Source organism: Euleptes europaea, chromosome 6 (genome assembly GCF_029931775.1).
Source record: "Euleptes europaea isolate rEulEur1 chromosome 6, rEulEur1.hap1, whole genome shotgun sequence".
Classification (NCBI taxonomy): domain Eukaryota; kingdom Metazoa; phylum Chordata; class Lepidosauria; order Squamata; family Sphaerodactylidae; genus Euleptes; species Euleptes europaea.
In genome coordinates this window covers 93,662,522-93,687,117 of record NC_079317.1, presented here as the reverse complement: position 1 = coordinate 93,687,117, position 24,596 = coordinate 93,662,522, and the positions used below count along the sequence as shown (strand labels likewise).

The 24,596-nt window shown below is 43.1% G+C and overlaps 1 protein-coding gene across 1 annotated transcript in view; it reads left to right on the top strand.

The window, feature by feature from the left end:
- LOC130479355 (mucin-5AC-like) overlaps positions 1-24,596 on the top strand; it is a 67,499-nt gene that overhangs the window by 5,726 nt on the left and 37,177 nt on the right. The window contains exons 3-23 of the mRNA XM_056851744.1: positions 2,577-2,651; positions 3,819-4,080; positions 6,019-6,133; positions 6,963-7,053; positions 8,379-8,488; positions 9,390-9,606; positions 9,773-9,898; positions 12,214-12,331; positions 13,758-13,896; positions 15,569-15,679; positions 15,914-15,983; positions 16,661-16,798; positions 16,884-17,048; positions 18,692-18,786; positions 20,243-20,369; positions 21,500-21,752; positions 22,356-22,408; positions 22,684-22,784; positions 23,330-23,481; positions 23,625-23,763; positions 23,861-23,974. Of these exons, the coding sequence (XP_056707722.1) occupies positions 2,577-2,651; positions 3,819-4,080; positions 6,019-6,133; positions 6,963-7,053; positions 8,379-8,488; positions 9,390-9,606; positions 9,773-9,898; positions 12,214-12,331; positions 13,758-13,896; positions 15,569-15,679; positions 15,914-15,983; positions 16,661-16,798; positions 16,884-17,048; positions 18,692-18,786; positions 20,243-20,369; positions 21,500-21,752; positions 22,356-22,408; positions 22,684-22,784; positions 23,330-23,481; positions 23,625-23,763; positions 23,861-23,974 (2,771 nt within the window). The remainder of the gene's footprint in view (positions 1-2,576; positions 2,652-3,818; positions 4,081-6,018; positions 6,134-6,962; positions 7,054-8,378; positions 8,489-9,389; positions 9,607-9,772; positions 9,899-12,213; positions 12,332-13,757; positions 13,897-15,568; positions 15,680-15,913; positions 15,984-16,660; positions 16,799-16,883; positions 17,049-18,691; positions 18,787-20,242; positions 20,370-21,499; positions 21,753-22,355; positions 22,409-22,683; positions 22,785-23,329; positions 23,482-23,624; positions 23,764-23,860; positions 23,975-24,596) is intronic.

Sequence of the window (24,596 nt, the reverse complement as noted above, 5' to 3'; positions counted from 1 at the left end):
AGCTATGGAAAATTACGCATATCTGTATGGCATTTTAAAAACAAAAATGCATACAATAAAACACCTTCACATACGATAGCCACTTTGCTCCTATGATAATTTGGAAGTCTTGGAGATGCATAGTAACTAATTGTAAAATGCTATGCAAACGGAAGGGAGGCATTATGTCCTTTACCCACTCCATTTCGAGTGGCCATTGGCTTGGATCCAGAGTATTTTTTCTATGAACAGAAGGATTACTGTCTGTGGAACACAACATTCTCACTTTCCTCTAGGGTTGCCAGCTCCAAGTTGGGAAATACCAGGAGATTTTGGGAGTGGAGCCTGAGGAGGACGAGGTTTGAAGATGGGAGGGACTTCAATGCCATAGAGTCCAAGTGCCAAAGCGGCCATTTTCTCCAGGGGAACTGATCTCTGTCACCTGGAGATTAGTTGTAACAGCGGGAGATCTCCAGCCACCACCTGGAGGTTGGCAACCCTACCTCCCCCTCCTGCTGCAGCCCAAAACGTCCCTCAAAATGCTGTAACTGGCATAGGGGGGGCATTTTAGTCTTCAGTGAGTGGGTGAAGTTATGCTCCGTAGGTGGAAATCCTTCTGTTAGTGGAAACACTCCATCGGTTCCAAGCCTTTGTGTTGCATGGGGTTTAAGGGGTGGAGTGGGAAGGGCAAACATTGTTGCAAGGAGAGCTGAAAGTAAGTCCTACTCCAAGGGCAGCCCAGGATCAGGTTCAGATCTGTAATGAGGATAACTTGCCTCTGTTCCCTTATACCAGATTCTCCGTGCTGCTGGTTCAATGCAAAAACACACACAATCACACCACAGGATTTATTGCATGATCGTGTCTTGTTTAAGGGCCAAACTGCCCAATGTGTCGATGGGTTGTCTTCTGGTTCACCACTTTGATCAGAGTCTCACATCAGCTCCAAGAACGTTCCTTGAAAAAATGCCAGAAGTTGGCTTTGCTGACAATGGCTGGCATGGGTGGAGGAGGGGGCTCCTGCTGCCCTACCAGACTTTTCCTGACCCTAAAGAACCCCCGGTGGGAAGCTACTCTCATAACTTTGTAGCTGCACATGGAGTAGCTGAGCACTCGCAGCTCCAAAGTTATGCAAATGATCAAAACAGTGAAACCAGAGACAACTCGTAAGCAAACGGATCATGTAGTGTAGATCTTAGATACGTTCAATCCCAAATTCTTTTTGTGCGCTTTCAGATATCTTGTATAACTTCATCATATTTTGTCAACAACTGAAACCCTAACATATAATGTTCTGCTTCTCGCATTTCCAGTGATTTGCAGGAGGTACATGCCTTAGGTTAAGAATGAAATTGATTGCCAAAGATGCTGTTTTTAGCTGGGAGAGGCTAGTATCAGACTCAAATTACACTGTATGGGTGAAAGGCTTCATTACATAAGGAAAGTTAACACCATTTTAGTAATTTTGGTGATTTCACGCTGCAAAGCTTCATTGAAAGCCCATTCTTAGGTAACTTGCTCAACATTTCATTCCTATGGAAAGTGGGGAAAAGTCATATAACATCAGTACTTAACACTATGTTTGAATATCCAGAACACTGTTGGAAGAGTTTTAGCTAAGCTATTTTAGCTGCAATTGTATTTGCTTGGGAATAAGTCCTACAGATTCTATTTTAATTCACTTTCAAGTAACTTGCATTTGAAGAACTGCCTCCTTCCCTATGTCCCTTTGCACCAACTATGGTCATCAGGCAGCCATTTGTTGGCTAGCTCACTAGTTAGGGAGTCCCATCTGGCATCGATCAGAGCCTGGGCCTTTTCCATTGTGGCTCCAGCTCTGTGGAATGGGTTCCCTGAAGAGGTGAGGGTCCCCCCCCCGCCCCGTCCTTGGAGATCTTCTGGAAGTGCTGCGAGGCCTGCCTGTTTGCCAGAGCTTTCTGGGGGGTTGAAGGGGAGGCATCTTTTAAAGGGGGAGGGGGAGAGATTTGGGGTTTATTATTTTATTTTTGGGTTTAACTGAAGCATGCACAAAAACTTATATGCAACCAGGACACATTAGAAACCACTGAACATGTCCTTTTTGAGTGCACATTATTCGATCACATACACAGGCCCTCCGATTCCCTTGTTAGTGGATTGTCCAAGACCTTTCAGAAAACATTATCTAGAGCTCCGTCTCTCAGATACAACACCAAATTTATCTGTTAGTATGGCTAGATTTGCCTGGCTGGCAACTAAAATATGACAAAATGCACTTAAGGCTCTGGAACAACCAATCTGTAATTAGAATCTCTACTGTTTTACGCATATCTTGGAGGATTTTATCCCTTTATTCCAGTTTTTAATCTCCACTACATTTTCACCTTTTGTATTATCGGTTCATAACTATTTATGTATGTATTTAATTTGATTTTTTAAAGGATATTTGATGGTCTATGATTGCAAATAAAGTCTGTTCTGTTTGGTTTTAAATGAAAATGTGCTTATTATTATAAGTCACCTTGAACCATGATGAAAGTCAGGATAGAAATGGTTTAAATAAAGGAATAAATATATGCATTTACACTAGCAGCTATAATGGTATTTCTTTCCTTCAGTTTTGACCACACCAGAGCCCAACATCCCAGATGTGTCTATCATCCCACCATTGAGGACAACTCTAGCTGTCAAGGGTAAGCTGTCCAGATCTCAAGATTCTTATGCTTTAAACTGTAGTTTTCAAAGCACTTATCCAACTGTAATTCCATTAAATCAACTGGACCAGAAATAATTTTTTTTTATACATAAAAAGAATTGAAGGCTGTAAGCTAAAACATTAGAATGAATCCTTCGATCAGTGACTAGAACAACTTCATGGAAGCAGATTTCCCCCTCTTTTCCATAGAAAGAAGGGGGGGATTAGGCAGAATCCCTGTTCTTCTACGAGTGTAGCAAGTTCATCTTTGAAGTTCAACTCTTGCAAAGCAGGAGGGGTAGTTGTTTTGCCCAATGACCCTGTTTCTAGAGTCCCTGTGCCATATAACTTATTGCTAGGATAGATAGCCCACTCTTCAGCAGAAGTCTGTCAGGTAATACAGTGGGTTGCTGGGATAAGGAAAATGCAGTTAAGATCCTTTTCCATGAAGTCCTTCTTTGAACAGAGGCACAGCCAGTCAGAGGCACGGACAGTCAGAAACAGGGCCGGGAGGGCTAGGGTTGCCAACTTCCAGGTTCTAGTTGGAGATCTCCAACTATTTCAACTGATCTCTAGCCAGTAGACATCAGTTCACCTGGAGAAAAAGGCAGCTTTGGATCAGGAGGCAAGGAGGGCATTAATGAGCAGCGAGGAAAAATGACAGACTGAAGATCAAGCAAAAGTGAATAAAAACACTGTAGCCATATTTCGTTTAAAAAATCCTGCAATTGTAGAGTGCATAGTTAAGTGTACAATTAGGGATGCCAGCTCTGAACTGGGAAATACCCAGATTTGGGGGTGGGGTCAAGCCTGAGGAGGGCAGAGATTGGGGAGGAACTTCAATGGGGTATAATGCCATAGAATCCACCTTCCAAAGTGGCCATTTTCTCCAAGTGAACTCATTTCTGTCACCTGGAGATCAGTTCTAATAGCAGGAGATCTCCAGCCACCACCAACCCTACTGCGTAGCCTCGCAGGCCAAGTTACGCTAGACTCTCCCTCTCCGGCTACCATTATCCTGTGGCCCTCTTCTGTAATGGATCTCTGTAGCCTAGAGATTGGTTGCAATAGCGGGCCACCTGGAGGCTGGCAGCCCTAGGTGCAATGAATATATGAATAGCGACAGGACTTTTCGTAGAATCTAACCGTTACTTCTGATCCGCAGCTGGAAACCCTGCTCACAATGGGCGAGTGTGTAGCACTTGGGGCAACTTTCACTTCAAGACCTTTGATGGGGACATCTACCAGTTCCCTGGAGTTTGCAACTACGTCTTCGCCTCCCACTGCAAATCTGCCTATGAAGACTTCAACATCCAAATAAGGCGCACCGTGACTCAGAACGCCACCATCATTAGTCGTGTTGCCATAAAGGTTGAAGGCGTAGTCATTGAACTGACACCGGACTCCATTCTTGTCAACGGAAAACAGTAAGTTGAATGACTTCATCAACAGCCGCCTCATTTCTGTTATTTCACCACTCCACGTCCCAATTGCAAGTTTGCGGGCAGAGGGTGAAAATCGCACTAAACCAATACCCGTTAGAACTGTGTGTCTGTTTTGAAATGAACCGCGCTCCAAAACAAATCTTCCTGCTTTGTAGCCACAATGCAGGGTATAAGGTAAAGGTCCCCTGTGCAAGCACCGGATCATTCCTGACCCATGGGGTGATGTCACATCCCGACGTTTCCAAGGCAGACTTTGTTTGCGGGTGCCTTCCCCAGTCATCTTCCCTTTACCCCCAGCAAGCTGGGTACTCATTTGACTGACCTCGGAAGGATGGAAGGCTGAGTCAATCTTGAGCCGGCTCCCTGAAACCGACTTCTGTCGGGATCGAACTCAGGTCGTGAGCAGAGCTTTTGACTGCAGTACTGCAGCTTAATACTCTGCACCACGGGGCTCCTAGCCACAATGCAAGGACTCCTTAAAAGAAGTGAGGGCTTTCTGAAATACTCCAAACCAAAGAAGACCAACCTGAATCTCTTTGCACTGCTTCAGGTTGCTGGCAGCTTCGCTTGGCTACCAGCCCTTTTTTGGATGTGCCTGGAATTCCCCTCTGGAATTAACTATCTGGACCCTTTTCTGTCCCATGAGGAAGTTGGTTATCAAACAGGGGGTGGTCAGGCAAGGGACAACACGATTGACAGCTCAGTGAAGACACAGCAACTATAAGTGGTTGCTACTTCTTCTGAACTGTGTAACTAAACTGAGTGTGAAAGTGAGGAAATGTATATAGGTTTATGTCTGTTTGCTCTGCTCTGTGTTAATTCTCTCTTGAAGTGAATGTTTGCAAGAGTTTTTGGTACGTTCAATAGTCTTTCCCATTCTATTTTTAATTATTATGTCTATGCCTGGATTACTTTAATTTGACTCATTTAAATCCAAATACATGGAAATATTATTACATTCCTATCCAAGAGGGATTTCACTGGGAGCTTCTGCACCTGTCTTTCTGAAAATTTGCAGTTAATTTACCTAGGGTCGGCTCTCTATTTTGGGGGTCAATTGCATGGAAAATGAAATAATTAAAAACTCAGCTATGAGAATACTCTGTTTATGGATAGCCTTGGAACCCCTGCATCCATCTTTCTGAATATTTTCAAGGAATATACAATCTGCGTCAAGTTTCAAGCAATTTTGCCATAAAACCCACAGCAGGAACAGCAAAAGCCTTTTAAAATGACCCTAATCATTTTAAATACAATAAAAATCCCAGTATCTATCTGGATGAAATTTAATAGGTATTGTTCCCTTATGGATAGGGTTGCCAAACTCCAAGCGGTAGCTGGAGATCTCCTGCTGTTGCAGCTAATCTCCAGCCAACAGAGACCAGTTCACCTGGACAAAATGGCAGCTTTGGCAATTGGACTCTATGGCACTGAAGTCCCTCCCCTCACCAAACCCCACCCTCCTCAGGCTCCACCCCAGAATCTCAGGGTATTTCCCAACCCGGAGTTGGCAACTCCAGTCTAGCCCCATATTAAAACTGAACAATACAAAAAAGCAACTGTGCAAGACTAGTTTAGCAGCAGATGGAAGTATCAAATAATATAAACATATTTTTAGATCTTTTAATGTTTAATCTGTACATCAAAGAGCAACGGAGTATGAATTATGTATTATGAATGTGTTTTAAAAGCAATAACTAAAATTAAGAGTGTTGCAAAAATGTCAAGGGCCACAAAATCTAGTTCGTTCGTTTTATGCAAGTAGTGGTTGTTGCCTGCTTGAACCATAAGGCATAGATTTGCTTATAAGGAAACTATGTCATGAAACATTCTGTCCTTAGAAAGCTGAATTCCTGTGAATGAGAAAAATTTTTTCCATTTGTCACCTCTGTCTTCAACTGCAATTTGTTTTACCTCTAGAGTTCAGCTGCCTTACAGCTACTCCGGAATCCTGATTGAAAGAAGCTCTAGTTATCTGAAAATCACTGCCAAGATAGGCCTGCAGTTATTTTGGAACCAAGAGGATAACCTTCTGGTAAGGAAAAAAAATTGTAAATCTTGTAAGAAACTCACAGTATGACAGAGAAAAAATGATCTGTTTTATTTTACTTACGTTTACTTGTTTAGTGAAAACTACAGTAGGAAGTCATATGTCATAATTACCTGATAGGATGAACCAATCAGCATTTGGATATTAAATTTCTTCTGTTGGTTCTTTGGATGTTTGCCTCACAAGCTTGGTTTGATCACCATGTTTGGTCATTCAGTCATCCTGTGAGAATTTAAAGATCAGAAGGAAACTATATCCTAATATCAGCATTTAGAAATCAGCTCAATTTAGTAGCTATGGAATTGATCGTAAACATTTGTTTCCTGTCCACCTAAGAGATACATTATGCAAACTCAAAACTTGCAGTAAATTGGACTTTCATTTATAATAATACACTGACAGCCCATTCCTGAAAGCTGCAGCGGCCAGGACGGCATAGCTGTGCCGCCATGCCTCTTACGATGTTTTGCGGCCGCTGCGGGGGGGGAAGGGTTGTGTTGCATTAGGGGGCATTCCTAGGCCAAAAGGGGTTAGGAAGGCGCCTAACCGCAGCTCCACCACCTGGAACATCCTGAGAACACCTCCCAGGACGCCGGTGTGGGGACTTGTGGTTGGAGAACACATCAGTGTCTGGGGGCCGTGCTGCAGTCCAAAGTGGACGGCGTAAGTGCCCCTACACCGGCGTCCGTACCAGTTTGCACAGCGCATGGACGCCAGTGTAGGGGTCACACCGCCTCCGAAGACCATCCCCCCTTCAGGAATGCACTGTGAACGTTCACTATAATTACATCTTACTGTTTCTATCTTATTTTAGGTGGAACTCAATGAGAAATATGCTAATCAGACCTGTGGCCTTTGTGGAGACTTCAATGGTATCCCAATATACAGTGAATTCATCACAAACAGTAAGTAACTTAAGTAACAGACTCTTCTGCTTTTATTTATTTTTTAAAGTGGGATAATAATCAGTTCCTTTGTGGAATGACAATGCTTATTTTGGCAAACACTTTTATGAAATATTTTGATTGACAGCTATACAGTCACTGTGTAGGATTTGAAAAGGATGAGGGATAGATTGCTGAAATGATCTCCTATAAATGCTGTTAACCTCTTGCTTTGCTTTTCTGTCTTCCTTTTTTTTAAAAACCAATCATATAATGTCTACACACTTTTACAATTTGCATTTTCTCTTGATATGGTGGGTAGGAGCCTGATACCTTTGCGCAATGGCTGTGCCAGGCAAGGGGAGCAGAAGCTTATGTCCCATGAGAACCAGACAGGGAGGGCTTCCATGGGGTTGCATAGTAGGGTTTTCAGCTATAGGTTCAAAAATACCTGGAGATTTTGGGGATGGAGCCTCAGGAGGGTGGGATTTGGGGAGAGGAGGGACTTCAGTGGATTATAATGCCATTGAATCCACCTTCCAAAGTGGCCATTTTCTCCAAGTGAACTCATTTCTGTCACCTGGAGATCAGTTCTAATAGCAGGAGATCTTCAGCCACCACCAACCCTACTACATAGCCTCACAGGCCAAGTTAAGCTAGACTCTCTCTCTCCCTAGATACAATTATCCTGTGGCCCTCTTCTGTAATGGCAGAACAGACCATGGTGAACAGTGCTTCCAGGTGCACTTCATGGGTATTTAATGAGAATATGTCTGTGCCTCAGCATTCCATCATTGGTCACCTCTTCTTGCTCACCTAAAGGAAAACTTCTGTGAGCTTGTTCAACAGGGAATTCACTCTGGCTCTCAATGGGTCATTGACTGCCTGAGCCAGGAAGACATTTTTGTTGGGATTGCTAATGCTAATTTCCAGGAAGAGGCCTGGGCGTTTCACCTTCCTCTCCATGATCCTGATAGGGCATTTCCAGTAACTCTGAAACAGCTATATCGGTAACAGTTGTCAATACGTGGAAGATGTTGCTGTATAGACTTGAGGCAAGAACTTGGGCTTTGTAGAAGTAAAGAGACAGGGGCATTAGCACAGAGGTAGATGTGGTCTTTAAGAGGTCTTAGTAGCAGATGGCACCCAAACTGCTTTTAAGATTAGAGAATAAAAGCAATCCCTCCCTCTCTGCCCAAGAATGGCAAAAGAAAGCAGCGTTTTATCTGAATCAGCTTCAGTCTAACATCACTTTCTTCTCACCTTTGTTCGTCCAACTGATCCTGCTCCATGTATCAATATTTGGGAGACCATTTTGAAAATATACTATGCAATATTTATTGCAGGCATCAAGCTGAATCCTGTGCAGTTTGGAAACTTGCAAAAGATGGATGGACCTACAGAACAATGCCAAGATCCCGTCCCTTCAGCCAAACGCAATTGCACTCACGAGTTTGTAAGGATTTTTCATTTTGGGTCTTCTTTTAAAGTGAAATCTGCTCCTTCTTGAGAGCCAGCATGGTGTAGTGGTTAAGATCAGTGGTTTGGAGTGGTGGACTCTAATCTGAACAACTGGGTTTGATTCCCCACTCCTCAGCATGAGCAGCAGATACTAATCTGGTGAGCCGGGTTGGTTTCCCCACTCCTACACATGAAGCCCGCTGGGTGACCTTAAGCTAGTCACAGCTCTCTTACAGCTCTCTCAGCCCCACCTACGTCACAGGGTGTCTGTTGTGGGGAGGGGAAGGGAAGCATCGGATCCCTCTGGGGGGATCCGGGTTTGTGGACCCGTGGGCATGGGAACAGGGGGGGCAGGAGGCTGGGTCCTAGCTTACCGGCTGCCACGGCTGTGCTGGGTTGGCGGGGCAATGGCGGCCCCCATTTGGGGGGTGGGGGGGTGAGCCCATGTTATACATGGGGCGGCCGGGGGCAATGGCGGCCGCCTGCTCCCGGCCGCCCCCGCGGCTGTTGCCCCGCCCCCCAGGTGGACTTGGCGGGCCCTTTCAGGGCTGTCACGGGGCCGGGCCGGCTCCAATGAGATCGGGGCAAGCCGGCGCGCCAGGGGGGATCCCCTGGGGGTAACAAGTGCCCCCACCACTTGCCCCCCATAGGGCTGGGGCCGCAAGCTGATTGTAAGCCGGTTTGATTCTTCCTTAAGTGGTAGAGAAAGTCAGCATATGAAAACCAATTCTTCTTCTTTCCTTCCCTCTTTATTCATAGATTGCCAAAGAAAATAAAGAGAATGAAATCTCAGAAATAAGGGCAAAATTAGATGCCATCAATAAAAATCAGCCCAGTAGTTAACCAGTGCTTTATAAAATTCATTGTTTTAACAGTGGGCTTTCCCCCCCTTTCAGAGTACTATCTGCCAGACTGTATTGACTGGTGAAGCCTTCACGGGCTGCAATCCACTGGTTGAGGTGCAGAGTTATATTGATGCTTGTGTGCAAGATCTGTGCAGCTGCGACTCACCTATGACTGACTTCTGTGTTTGTAACAACTTTGCTGAATATTCCCGGCAATGTGCCCATTCTGGCGGGCAGCCCCTCGAATGGAGAACTCAAGATCTGTGTGGTAAGTAACTGAGGTGGACGTTCAACTCTTTGTTGCATGGAAAACTGCAGAGGGCCAAAACATAAACTCAACTGCTGTCAAAATTCTGTTAGCCAACTGCACCTCAAGAAATGATAAATGTTCTCTGGGAAACCATCTCACATCTCACCTTTATTTCTGCTTTCAGCCAAGCCATGTCCTTTCAACATGCAACACCGGGAATGTGGATCACCTTGCTCTGATACTTGTACCAATCCAGAAAGGTCCCAGCTCTGTGAAGAACACTGTACAGATGGCTGCTTCTGTCCCCCAGGTAACTCAACAGCCGTATTCATTTGTTATAATTGCATCCATTAGATTAAGAACAGCATCTCTGTGGTATTAAGACAAGGGTCATTTACGCATGGTTGCTGTAGCCTCCTTTATTCCCTGTTTCAGCCAGGATCAAATTTTTCTGAACACACATTACCTCATTCCCAGGGCCGTCTTAACAGCATTATGGGCCCCTGGGCAAACCAGTGTGCTGGGGCTCCTACGACAACCACTCACAGGAATAAAAAGTTTAGTATAGTCTAGACTACGGTGTAGTAGTATTTATTTATGGCAAGTCACTTAACATATACAGATTAGCAAAGGGCCCCTATGCTCGTGGGGGCCCCCGGGCAAGTGCCCATCGGGCCCATGCGTTAAGATGGCCCTGCTCATTCCTTGTCGGCTCAATCCTGTTTCAACGCAAAATGAACACGGCTTTTCCCATTCCTCTTCTGGCCCGAATTAAATCGTTCCTCCTGGCTCATCCCAGAATCACTGAGCTAGCGTACAACTTTCTCGGGTGGAGCTTCGCCCCACCCTTTTCCAAACCCCTCTTCAAGGCAGCATGAAGAAAGCCAAACAGGGGAAGAACAGAAGACTGGCTTCTCTCACAGCCAATCTCAAAGTAGTGTGTAAAGAGGCAGGGATTTCAGTGATTCCAGTGCTTCCTGCTACCTCGGAGCTCTTTCTGAGCAAAAGGAAGGCTTTTTAAAAATTAGCTCACAGTTTCGTCCCTGTTCATTCCAGCCAACGCAAACCGTTTCCCCCAACCCGGGTTACTTTGATCCTGTCTGAAACAGGGAATAAAGGAGGCTACAGCGACCACGCGTAAATGACCAACGGCGAGCAGCTTGCTTTCTCTGTTACAGTTTTAGATGGAGGAAGTGAGTCATGACTGTCCGGTCATCTTCCGCTGATAGAAATGCTCCCCTCCTCATTGACTGTATCCACTGTCAGGTTTTTACCCTATCTTAACAAGGAAATAATGGCACCAGAGAAGTTACGGGAAAGAACCACTAAAGGAGCCAGGCTAATTATCCTTCTTTTAAGGTTCGAGGAGACTAAAGAGGAACTGAGCAGAGGTTTATAAAGTTATGTGTGTCCTCAGCATACAACAATGCAAGGTCGTCAAATGAAATAATAGGCAGCGGGTTTAAGACAAACAAAGGAAGTACTTCACAATATTCAATTAGCCTTGGCGCTATGACTGCTTTAATATAAGTAGCTTTTGAAAGAATTCATAAAGGATGCAGGTGTTGGTGCATGAAGCCTGACATAGCTCACCTGTTCGGAGACTGTATATTTCTGTCTGCTAGATGCATGACGGCCCATGTTCACTCATAAGTAAATTGCCGAGTTCAGGTAGTGTTACTCTCACATAAACGTGCTTAGGGTTCCTTTCTGAAGCAGACATCAGAGAAGGGATATCACTATCTTACCTTACTTAAAGGATATGCCAGCACAGATTAAAGATTTAAATAAGCATCCTGTTTCTAGCATCTTATTTCCAAGAGTGACCATCAACGTTCTTCTGGGATGACAAAAAGGAGGGCATGAAGGCCCTTCAACTTTGTTTGCCCCCTACACACAGACAATTCTAAAATGGAAGCGCTTCTTATCATGGATAATCTAAGACAGTGATCATCTTTCTAAACCAGTGATCATCACCACATCTGGTCCTTGGAATAACAAGTTGTATATGTTTCTTATGCACTGTGTGTGTGAACAAGTGTTTTTGTATGTTCTGAATCTACTGCTATTTCCTCGGCCTCTAAAGGGCAGAACGCTTAGCTGAATGGATCAATGGACAGATGCAGCATGGTAGCTCTTATGCTCTAAAAACAAAGGCAAACTAAGTAAAGACAAAGGAAGGTTCTGTGGCTCAGTGATGGAACACATACCATAGATTAGAAATGCAATGAATGCATGGATGAATGGTTTGCATACCAAAGGCCCAAAGTTCTTGCCATCTCCAGTGAAGGGATCTCAAGTCGCAAGTCTTAGTAAGACAGTTCTGTGCCTAAGGCCCTGCACAACTTGCCAGAGTAGAGCTAGATGACTTTGTATAAGGCAGTTTCATATGCTCATATAAGAAAAAAGAAAGCTCTGTTCCAGATGTTTGAGTATGTCTGTCATAGCTGTGCCTTCCTATATTACTGGAAAAGGGAAAAGATATGTTGCTGACAAGAGATGCTAATATTACCAACCGCCAGTGATACTATATCTCTAAAGTAATCTGAATGACATTATGCACTCCACTCAGTGTCAGAAAGTATCTACTCAAGTAGCTTAATATGTGAACTGTGATTCTTTTAGGCACTGTATATGATGACATTAACAACTCTGGCTGCGTCGCTGTTAAGGACTGTCACTGCACTTACAACGGGGCTGCTTATGCTCCTGGGGCTTCTTTTGCATCCCAGTGTACTTCATGGTAAGCAGACTGATAGTTTATACTAGGTCATTGAAAAAGAAATGTTTTATTTTGTGGGCCTCATTTAATGTGATGAATTGCTAAGAATGTGCTGAATGGAACTGCTAAAGCTGAACGTGTCCAGAGGAGGGCAACAAAGATGGTGAGGGGTCTGGAGTCCAAATCACACGAGGAAAGGTTGAAGGAGCTGGGTATGTTTAGCCTGAAGAGGAGAAGACTGAGAGGGGATATGATAACCATCTTTGAGAACTTGAAGGGCTGTCATATAGAGGAGGGTGCCGACTGTTGCCCCAGAAGGTTGGACCAGAAACAACGGGTTGAAATTAAATAAAAAGAGTTTCCGTCTAGACATTAGGAAGAATTTTCTAACAGAGCGGTTCCTCAGTGGAACAGGCTTCCTCGGGAGGTGGTAAGCGCTCCTTCCCTGGAGGTTTTTAAGAAGAGGTTAGATGGCCATCTGTCAGCAATGCTGATTCTATAACCTTAAGCAGATGATGAGAGGGAACGCATCTTGGTCATCTTCTGGGCATGTAGTGGGGGTCACAGGGTGTGGGGGGAGGGTGATTGTAAATTTCCGGAATTGTGTAGGGGGTTGGACTAGATGACCCTGGTGATCCCTTCCAACTCTATGATTCTATGAAGACGCCAAGTCCATGAAAACACAGCAGTAGAGCTTCACTGTTTTAGCCTGATAATGATGGAATGGGTCTGTTTTGAGAAATGTAAATGAACCAGTGACACAAACGAAGAGTAACATAGCAGGCAAGCTCCTCTCATTGTGTGCTTCCTGTGTATATTTCCTGAATAGATTAATTCAAGCTGATGTGTTCTTTGTGAAATTTAGGCACATTGATATCATGATCATAAGTTCCCAAAATGCACAGACTGGCAGTTAAAAGGCAGTCCGAAAATTTCTTTGGCATACTGCAATGGTGAGGACAAATACTTTCCCATGTGAGCTTTGTATGCACCCTAGAACATGCCAAAGAATACTCTGCCACATGCTCTGCTTCTCTGGTAAACCCACGGAAGATCCCTGCCAGCTGTTTATGTGGGAAGCGTTTCCTCAAGGCAGTAAGTTTGAAAACCACTGTGGCAAACTATTGCATATAGTAACAAATACGAAAAAACTACAACAACTGTGCAGGTCAACAACCAAATGCTGCAAAAACAGGTAGCAAATGCTGAAATCAATTACAGTCGGTTGGTAAATGTATCCACCCAACATTCAGAGAACATTCCTGTATTCAGAGAGTATTCAGCGATTTATATGACATGAAAACTCATTAGGGGAAAAATTGGGGGAGCAAGTTAATTTCAGCTCTAAAAGAAAGATCATTGCACATTTCCCTATGCACTCATCAATGGACTGTCATGTGAACACACAAACTCAACTCTCTCTCTCTTCTTTGTCTTTTTTCTTCAGCACATGTACTGGAGGCCAGTGGGCCTGTGTCAGCCTTTCATGCCCTGGAATTTGCTCTATTCAAGGAGGGTCCCACATTTCAACATTTGATGAGAAACAATATTCCTTCTTTGGCGACTGTAGCTATGTCATTACTAAGGTAATCAAAGTGAAATCTCTAATCTGGGGAGGTTTTGAATTGGAAAGCTCCCCACGCAGTATGCTCAAAGTGATGCCAGTGGCGTCAAAATTGTTAATTAGAATGGCAAAGCAGAATGTGGTTTAATTAAGGCCATTGACAGTAAAATTATTTCTCTGCACACTGGAAATTACAGCAGGGAATGCAATAAAATCAATTGACTTTTTAAACACACACACACACAAACACAATTGACAATCTTCAGGGATTTCTGCTGTTTAATTGTTGTGTAAGAATGACTCGCTGCCCATTTTTATCTCCATAAAAAGTAATATAGTATGCTGAGAGAGAGACTGAGTAGCGAGCTGAAGTCTCTTTGGATTTCCTTTTCTGCTATATCACACTGCTTTCTATGTCTCTCTAGATTTAATACAAAGATAATCCTTCCCCTGATTTAGTATGTACATATTTATAAACCGTATTAGTAAAGAATTAGGACCAGTGCAAACAGGATCGCACTTCAACTTTGGATATGCATGTGCTAGAATCACCAGTGTTGGTAGAATTTTAAATGAAGAGAGAATATTACAAAAATGTCTCATCCTAAGGTAGCTAACTTGAAGGGGGTGCCTGGAGTTCTCCCAGAATTACAACTAATCTCCAGATTACAAAGATCAGCTCCCATGGAAGAAATGGCAACTTCAGATAGTAACTCTATGAAACTACATCCCTCCCCTCCCTAAATGCAGTCACTCCAAGCACTGCCCTAAAATCTTCAGGAATTTTCTAAGCTGGTGTTGGCAACCCAAAGTATACAAGATCTCTAAAAAAAAATCCCATTGCTTTTGCTGGAACTTAAAAACTTCAGCTGGCCAAAAATGCAGCAGCTTGTCTTGTAATTGAGACAGAACACCATACACACATCACCTATTTTGTGTGAATTGTACTGACTACTAATAGGCATAATTCAGGCATGATTCAGGGTGCCATTTTTAACCTTTAAAACCCCTACTGACTAGACCTAGCATGCTTTTTAGAGCACTTCTTCCCTAGCGAGCTTCCCACCCACTGAGATTACTCAAGCAGGCCGCCTTCTGGGCACCAGCCTCCCATTAATTAACATTGCAAAAAAGGAACTGGGCCTTTGTGGTGATGGCTCCTGCTCTGTGGATCTCTCTTCCAAGATAAACTCAACATGGCTTCAGAGGTAAAACTAAATCACATTTGCACAAACAAGCTTTTATCGTTCATGGAATGTGGTGTGGCCTTGATTTGTTAAGTTACAAAGTTTTATTCTTATTAATATCTGTACCTCATATTGAGTTGGATCCAAAGGTTCTGTTCTGCTAATGGTGCAGCATTTATCTGACGCAAGGACCCTTCTGCTGGAGCACAGAGCCTTCTACAAAGTGAAATGTGTCTCTTCCGTCTGATCAAGGCTCTTTGCATCCCCAGAAGACTCCTAGAGTCTGAGGAAGACTCGGCTGTTAGTGCAAAGGAATCGTTGGATCCAGCCCTTTGTTGTCATAATTTATATTTTATTAACTGTTGGAATATATCCTGATTGCACAAAGAAAAGGGGGGATATAATTATTTTAAATAAATTACCTGATTAGCTCAGAAACCATGTGATATAAATGGGTATAAAGTTCAGGCAATGCAAGTCGCTAATGCCCTATAACTGCATTTTCAGCTGTGTGAGAGCAATGCCTTCACTGTCCTGGGAGAAATCCGAAAATGTGGCCTCACAGACACGGAGACATGCTTGAAAGGTGTAGCCATCAGCATAGATGGAGGGCAGACAGTAAGTACAAAAACAAAAAAAGTCTAAATGTACGTTTTAAATGTAGATTGCACATGGATAAGTCAACGGTTGTTTCTTCCAGTAAAACATCCTGTACAAATGTACTCACTATTCTCTCTTAATGTTCTGATTCCAGTTTATGTTCTGAACAGCTATACTCAAATCCTGCAGCAAAAACAAAACAAAAAAAACACGGCTGTTTTCAATCAGACTATATTTTCTCTTCACTGCTAGGTAATTGTGATCAAACCTTCTGGGGTTGTGTATGTGAATATGATCCTCACCCAGCTGCCTGTCTCAGTGTGTAAGTTCCATTTTTTGAGATAACCTTTGGCATTTTTCAGTCTTTTAATTCTTATAGCCCATTCCTGAGAATCGGGCTGAAAGTCTATAGGAGGTGGCGTGACCTCGCCGCCGGCGTAAATGCGTTTAACGGCATCGGGGAAATGGCTTAGGAAGGGGCGCCGCTGCACCTCTTCCCGCCCGTCCCCGTACACCTCAGCTCAGGAATGGGCTGTTAGTCTGCTATTGTATTCAGTATTCAGATCCCTACTTTGTACCACATCTTGTTCCTGAGAACAACATTTTGGGAAGCACAGTGGGCTGCCGTAGGGAAAGGAAAACGAGAAATATATGTTCCATGAGAAAAGCTCCCCTTATGATCCTTTGGATACAACCCTTTGTGACTAACAATGTTGCATTCTAACATTGTGTAGGATTTTACATACCATTTCAGTGCATTCTTCTTATGTTAGAAGCTCATTTTGGTAGCATCTCCCCCACAGAACATGGCTAATAATATGTATCTGGTGTAGTAGCTGCTATCCGCTATAAGAAAGCCAGGTATAAGTTAAATACACTGACTGTGTCTCCCCCTCATCCCTATGTAGTAACTGTCACATCAAAATCAATAATCAGTTCATACTTGATAAAATGTTTCATTCTATTGGAAGCATGGTTAATTGTGTTCTACTTCCACAGCCAATGTCACCATGTTCAGGCCAACATCATTCTTCATCATGGTGGACACAAAGATAGGCATCCGGTTAGAGATCCAGCTTGTTCCTCTCATGCAAATCTTTGTACAATTAGACCCAACTCACAAAGGAAAGACATGTGGTGAGTTAATTAATTGCAACACATAAGGGAATCGTCTATTTATACAGTGAATGAAGGATTAAAAACCCACCTGCTTTTCTCTCAGGTCTTTGTGGAAACTTCAACAGTATCCAGACTGATGACTTCAAAACCATCAGTGGGGTGGTAGAAGGAACTTCTGCAGCTTTTGCCAATACCTGGAAAACACAGGCTGATTGCCCTAATGTCAAAAACATATTTGAGAACCCATGTACCCTCAGCATAGAAAACGGTATGTGCGCTACAGAACATATACGACAGCTTTTCTTCAAGAATCAGAATAATAGTCATGTCCTTGAAAATAAATACTTTAAAAAGTTTTCAGTGGTAAAAACAGTAGAAACCCAGAAGAACTTTGAAATATTAATTCTTGTATTATGTGAATTGTCTGCAAACTGGTAAGGACGTAAAGGTGATATAGATTAACTATCTGCGAGGTGGCAAGATTTTGTATATCTAAGACAATCTTCAAAGGTCATTCCATACCATACCATACCATACCATACCATACCATACCATACCATACCATACCATGCCATTAGACAAACAGGAAGAAAGCAATGCATTCTATAACAGCATGATGGCAAGACATATAAGAAAAGGCAAACTGAGATAATTTGAGCAAACTACAGTGTTAATATGATACAAACGGAAGTCAAAAAGATATCGAGAACAGTGTGGGCAGGCCAGGTTGTACTGCGACATTTTCTGCTACAGCCATGCTTTTAAAGTATTGTTGTGGATGTGCATACATGTGAAAAATATAACACCAGAATTAAGGATGAGGGGGAAAATGGCTGGGCTCTGCATTGGGAACAGCTTGGTAAAACTGGCTTTTTCAGCAGGGTTGAATCACACCTTTGGAAATAAATGCTGTGACCTATTTTGTAGTTCAATCACTGTTATGTCAACTAGTCAACATACAATCTGGCAGGTTTGGAGCTGGTGATTTGGAACCACTTTTATCCCAGGGGATTACAGTATTGTTGTTATTGTTATTTTCATTTATAGTCTGCCTTTATCACTGGTAGGTTACAAGAACGATAAAAAAAATTATTCAGCCAGCCAGCAGATTGCAAAATGTAATAACACTGGAATCTAACAGAAAAGATTCCTAGTAAAACAAAATAATGCTGTGGGGCTGGGATTGAAGAAGTGGGGAAAGACTAATCTGGTGAACTGGATTTGTTTCCCCACTCCTACACACGAAGCCGGCTGGGTGACCTTGGGCAAGTTACAGCTCTGTTAGAGCTCTCTCAGCCCAACCTACCTCACAGGGTGTCAGTTGTGGGGAGGGGAAGGGAAGGTATTGTAAGCTGGTTTGAGTCTCCCTTAAGTGGTAGAGAAAGTGCTGTAGAGCTCTTCCTCTTCTTCTCAGCTGTATTATAGCCAGTATCCAAATCAAACATATTTGAGAGATTTTCTCAGCAAAGAACTTTGCAAAAGTGTCCTAGGCTAATTGTCAGTTCCTGGCCATTCAAAAGATCAGACTTTGGACTCTACAACTGGCCAGCTGTTTTAAACAGCTGAGCTGGACATTAACTAGATGTAGGGTTTCCAGGTCCCTCTTCGCAACCGGCGGGAGGATTTTGGGGGCGGAGCCTGAAGAAGGCGGGGTTTGGGGAGGGGAGGGACTTCAATGCCATAGAGTCCAATTGCCAAAGCGGCCATTTTTCTCCAGGTGGTCCGATCTCGATCGGCTGGAGATCAGTTGAATTAGCAGGACATCTCCTGCTACTACCTGGCAGTTGGCAACCCTAACTAGATGCCAAAATAGTAGCAGCACAGTAGGATTTCTTTGCCACCGTCATCGCTGCTTCATCGTTCTTCTAATGAGCTCTACAGCACAGCCTGTTTTATGTTTTGTGCTCACAGAGAAATATGCTCAGCACTGGTGTGGACTGCTGACCGACAGCAATGGACCTTTTCAGAAGTGCCACGCCATTGTGAATCCAGCTCTTTACCACACGGTACTTTGCAACTTCTTTTCATTTGAAGCACTAATAGTTTTTCTTAAAAAAAAATAATAACTTGCCGGTCTGGATAAGGTGCTCAATTTACCTTCTGCCAAGCTTCCCAAGTGTCATTATTAATCTCCGTATCATGTAATCCAACATATACATTTCTCGCTCCACTACTAAATGCAAACATCTCATTTCACCCTGTGTGCTAGATAACATTGTTTGCCAACTTCTGACAAAGTTGAACTCACAAATAAATAAACCTATGCTGAACCTAAACTAAGTTAATTAAAGAACCAGCATGAAAGCTCAAGAAAATCAGCTATTCAATATGCAAATACAAGCAACCTTATATTTACTACTAAACTCCTTAACAACTTTATCACCATGCAAAAAACATCAACATATATCATCATATGACACCATCTATCCTGTACATGAACAAATTCCGCATTCAATATAAAACCATCTATCCTATACATGCCCTGACCTGGATGGTCCAGGCTAGCCTGATCTTGTCAGATCTCAGAAGCTAAGCAGGGTCAGTCCTGGTTAGTATTTGGATGGGAGACCACCAAGGAAGTCCAGGGTTGCTATACAGAGGAAGGCGCCGGCAAACCACCTCTGTGAGTCTCTTGCCACGAAAACCCCAAAAAGGGGTCGCCATAAGTCAGCTGCGACTTGAAGGCACTTTACACACACACACACATCCTATACATGAACAAATTCTGCCTGTTTTTAGATTATTTATCAATATAGGCACACATTCTACAGTAAAGGTGTAAACTCCAAGTAACAACATTGATTCATGAAAAAAGTTAGCAGCTAAGTGGACTTTAGAGGTGCTGCATTGCTGGAGGACACACCTATAGGGCTCCCTGGGCATAAAAAGAATGCATGATGCTCAGCCATAACACTCAGAATTTCTCTATCCATTGCAAGCAGTGGTCTATTAAAAGGAGCAAGTGGGTTAGGGATGAGGGAGGGGCTGTGGCTCAGTCTCTAGAGCATCTGCTTGGCATGCAGAAGGTCCCAGGTTCAATCCCCAACATCTGCAGTTAAAGAGATTAGGCAAGTAGGTGACGTGAAATGGGGACTCTGGCAATGACAGTTCATGGATCTCTTTTACAAAACATGGCAAGGGAAAATGCGAAGGAGATGTGAATTACCAGTAGCTACTTGTCCCCCAAAATATGTACTGAACTTTATATATGTAAACAATGAAAGCCAATTCTCCCCTCCCGCTCCTCACACAGAAGCATTAAAAAGCAAAGACGAAAATGGAATTTGCCCATTTCATAAAGAAAAAGCTAAAAATTCTACGAACTGTGCATAGGAAGGCTTCAAATGAAACATGACTGAAGGGAGTGGTTTATTTCTCAGCTTATTTACTCTGTTTCTATTCCACCTTTCTCGCTGAGACTGGTGGGAGATTAATGTGAATTGGTGTCCTCTGTGCTCTTAGAACTGCATGTTTGACACCTGCAACTGTGAGAGAAGCGAGGACTGCATGTGTGCTGCCCTCTCCTCCTATGTCAGAGCCTGCGCTGCCAAAGGAGTCCTTCTGAATGGATGGAGGACCAATGTCTGCAGTAAGTATTAGAGCTACGCACAGAAATCCCTAACTCAGAAAAGAAATTTGTTAGAGGAAATTGGGGCCCTTTTTCAATGTTATCAACTATTCAATATGCAAATACAAGCAACCTTATATTTACTACTAAACTCCTTAACAACTTTATCACCAAGGTTAGCGGAATTTGGTAGCATCTCATTGGAGCGCCTTTGTTTTCTTGAAAATCCCATAGGGCAAAAACGCATGGTCGCTTTAGCCTCCTTTATTCCCTGGTTCAGCCAGGATTTAGCCAGGATCGAACTCACGTTCAGCGAAAACGCATGCGTTCGATCCTGGCTGAAACAGGGAATAAAGGGGGCTAAAACAACCATGAGTTTTTGCCCATAGTGGTTCCAGCAGTTTCCCTCAAGTCTTGCCAAGGAGAGGGGTTGGAACTATGAAGATGCTGCAGAGGAGGCAGTGGGAAACTATAGATCAGGGGTGTCGAACTCTATTGTTACGAGGGCCAGATATGACATAAATGTCACTTGCTCGGGCAGGACCATGCCTCGCCAGCCTAGATTGAGAGTATGGGGGTGGCTGCCTCGTCTGGCTTGCAGGCCAGGTAAGAGCTCTCAAGGGGCCAGATTCGGCCCATGGGACTTATGTTTGACACCTCTGCTATAGTTCTTGGTTAACCACTATGTGGCAAAACAGAAACCCAGTACTGTTACATGAACAAATGAGAGCATGCTTATTTTTCCCTTCAGTTACCACAAAATAGCGTTGTTGGCTCTGGATTAGAAATGAAGGGAAAAGAGGTACGTTTTTAGAGAAGATACTAAGAAACAGGCATTGCAAAATGAACAGTTTTCAAAGATGAGGCTTAAAGATAGATCTGGAATCATGTAACTTGATTTGAAAAATAAAATAAAATACATGGAATGGCCACACTAGATGATGCACCCTTAGCATAAATCCACACTTGGAATTGTAACATATCTTGTCTGAGCTATGTGCAGTTCAAACTACCACTGTCATAACAGAGAATATGCATCTATAAACACCCATCAAAATTTTTTTTCAAATAGAGTATATTGACCACATCTGGTACCTTATATCCACATCAGAGATAAATCCTATGAATGGTTTTATTTTTCTTCTCTCAAGCCAAATACCAAGTATGTCCCAAAACCCTGGTTTACCGCTACAACATTGATTCATGTCAACCCACCTGCCGATCTCTGAGTGAGCCTGATGTCACCTGCAATATTAAGTTTACCTCAGTGGATGGTTGCACCTGTGAAGAAGGGACATACATGGATGAAAGCGGCAAATGTATACCTGCTACTAGCTGCCCTTGTTACTACAAAGGGTCTCCCCTACCATCTGGAGATGTGATTCATGAAAACGGAGTCATTTGGTAAGAGATTATTTGAATGAAACATTGGGGTGAGGTGACAAGAATAATGAAAATCTATTTATTTTATGGAAATTAATCAATGTCAAAGGAAGAAGATGGCTACCACCATTTTGCTATGCACTCGGACTTCTCTAGAACATCTGTCTGGCCTCTGCCAGAACTCATTCTATTTTTGCAGTATGGCCACTCTGGTTACAGGTTCCTCAAACCCATTACAGACAAGAGTCTGTGAATCTTAAATAAAGCAACTCAAACATTATTTTAAAAGAAAAGTCTTTGTCTTTGATCACAAAGTGACACTTCAGTATTTTGGTAGGAGAGTATTTCTTCTCTCTTGGATGCCGACCCCACTGCCCCGCCCAATGTAACTTTTTTTTGCCAAACCACAACTGACTTATTGTGAACCCGTGGGGTTTTCAAAGCAAGAGACATTCAGAGGTGGTTTGCCATTGTTTGCCTCTGTGTCACAACCCTGGACTTCCTTGGTGGTCTCCCATCCAAATACTAACGAAAGCTGACCTTGCTTAGCTTCCAAGATCTGATGAGATCGGACTAGCCTAGCTCTTGCTTTAACTAAAAAAGGATCCCCCTTCTCTGTTACAGCACTTGCACGCAAGGAAAACTTCAGTGCATTGGAGATGTGAAGCCACAACCAGGTAAAGCACTATTTTGTTACTTGTTTGCATTGCTGCCTTTAAGTGATTTTTTTTTTAGTGGAGACAGCTGTACCAATCAAGTATGCAAGATCTGCAGGTACTTCCACATGCACAGCTGAGACAAATACAGGGGTACATGTTATTGGAACCCTTAAAAATCTATTTGGCATAACTTCCATTGTTTTGCTATGTGAGATGTTGATAATGATGTGTGTGGTTGTACTACCCAGCATCTGTTTCAAACTGAGATTTTATCTCGATTTTCTTTCTATCAGTGTGTGATGCTCCCATGATTTATTTCGACTGCGGCAACGTCACAGCAGGCGCCACTGGAGCTGAGTGTCAAAAGAGCTGTCAGACACTTGACATGGGATGCGTAAGTGTCAATGTTTTGTAACCCTGTCTGGCTTTAACAGCCTGTCCATATGTCAAGTAGACCCCTCAGTAACTGCAGTTATCCCTCGACCCTCTGAATGCACAGAAGTGACAGTACCAGTCTCCGAACAGCGCAGCCTTCTGTCACCTCAGGCAGATAATGCAAAATTGGAGCCAAGCTAGTGATGATGGGATAATGAGGGCTAACCCACAGAGCAAACGTTCATGTGGACATGACGCCACCAGTTGATTTAATAAACACTCGTCAAAGAAAGCAGTTTGGTACGTCCTGACATAACACGGACAGTCTTCTAGAATGTGCAAATCACACACTAGGCATTTATTGGAGTGTTCTCAAGAAGAGTTCAGTATAGCAAAACTTCCCTGAAAAAGTAGATTTGAAGCCATTTCACCTGCATTAAATAGGAAGAACGAACTGGCCTTCACGGGTGAGTCACTGGGAATGGCTGATGCTAATAGCTATGTGTGAATTGATCCTGTGTCTATCCAGCATTTTACTAAATCGTCCATCTTCTGTTATTACAGTATAGCACACAATGCATTTCTGGCTGCATGTGCCCCAATGAACTGGTCTCCGATGGCAAAGGTGGATGTGTAGCTGCTGAAGAGTGTCCTTGCGTTCACAATGAAGCCATGTACAAACCAGGGGATAGTATCAAGGTGAAATGTAACACTTGGTATGTACCAGCAGATGAGTACCATTTTGATTATGATTTCGTGTCTTTTTAGAAACTGAATTGAAAGAATCAAAATGAAATAGAAATGTTGAGCAAATGCAGCAGGAAACAGAGTAGTCATATCTTTATTTCTGCTTCTGTAGTACGTGTAAGAACAGAATGTGGGAATGCACCAATGAACCCTGCCTGGCAACGTGCTCGGTTTACGGAGATGGCCACTACATCTCCTTTGATGGCAGAAGCTACAGCTTCAGTGGAGATTGCGAATACACTTTGGTCCAGGTATTCAGTTTTTCCCCCCTCAAGAACTGCTGTCTTGCTAACTAAAAATCTTCTGTGTTTTGTCTTTGCCAACACTACATTATGTTCTTCTTCGCAGGATCACTGTGGTAAAAACAGCACAAAGGCAGGAACTTTCAGAGTCATCACTGAGAACATCCCCTGTGGGACTACTGGGACTACCTGCTCAAAAGCCATTAAAGTGTTTTTGGGAGTAAGTAGCTTTACTGAGGATCATCCAGAAAGGCGACATGTACCATAGGTCTTGTGCAATTGAACAATGTTGGGATGTGTGACATCAGCCTATTGCAGAAGTAAATCCCGAAGTAGAGCATGAAATGGCTAGATTTAAAAGGAACATCAGTATTGACATGTGCAATAAAAGCCTGGCTACACCTAGGTATAGACTATACCTGGGTATAGACTACACAGATACTGCACTTCATTGGGTAGCATCCAGAAAACTGTGACGTTAGTTTTATGAGCCCAAGAGGGCTTCATGTGTATTTTTCTTAAACGGCAGCCTCTTCCTCCCAACTGTGCTTCATGACAACTGCTTTTAAAACTAATGGGAGATTTGGCATGGAGGTCTTTTTGTCAGAAATTTGACCAACTTTGACAGAATTTGACTTTGCAGCACCTAAGCAGTATTTTGGATTCTTACCACAAACATCTAGGAAACAAGTACCTAGAACTTCATTAATACTATAGTAAAAACTACAAGTTAGACTGTACTGTAAATACACAACATTATCATTTCAAAAGTTTCATCCAGCCTGGGAGGGCGGGTTTACCGTAGTTAAAAAAAAAAACAGTTGAAGAATCCCAGTATAGAT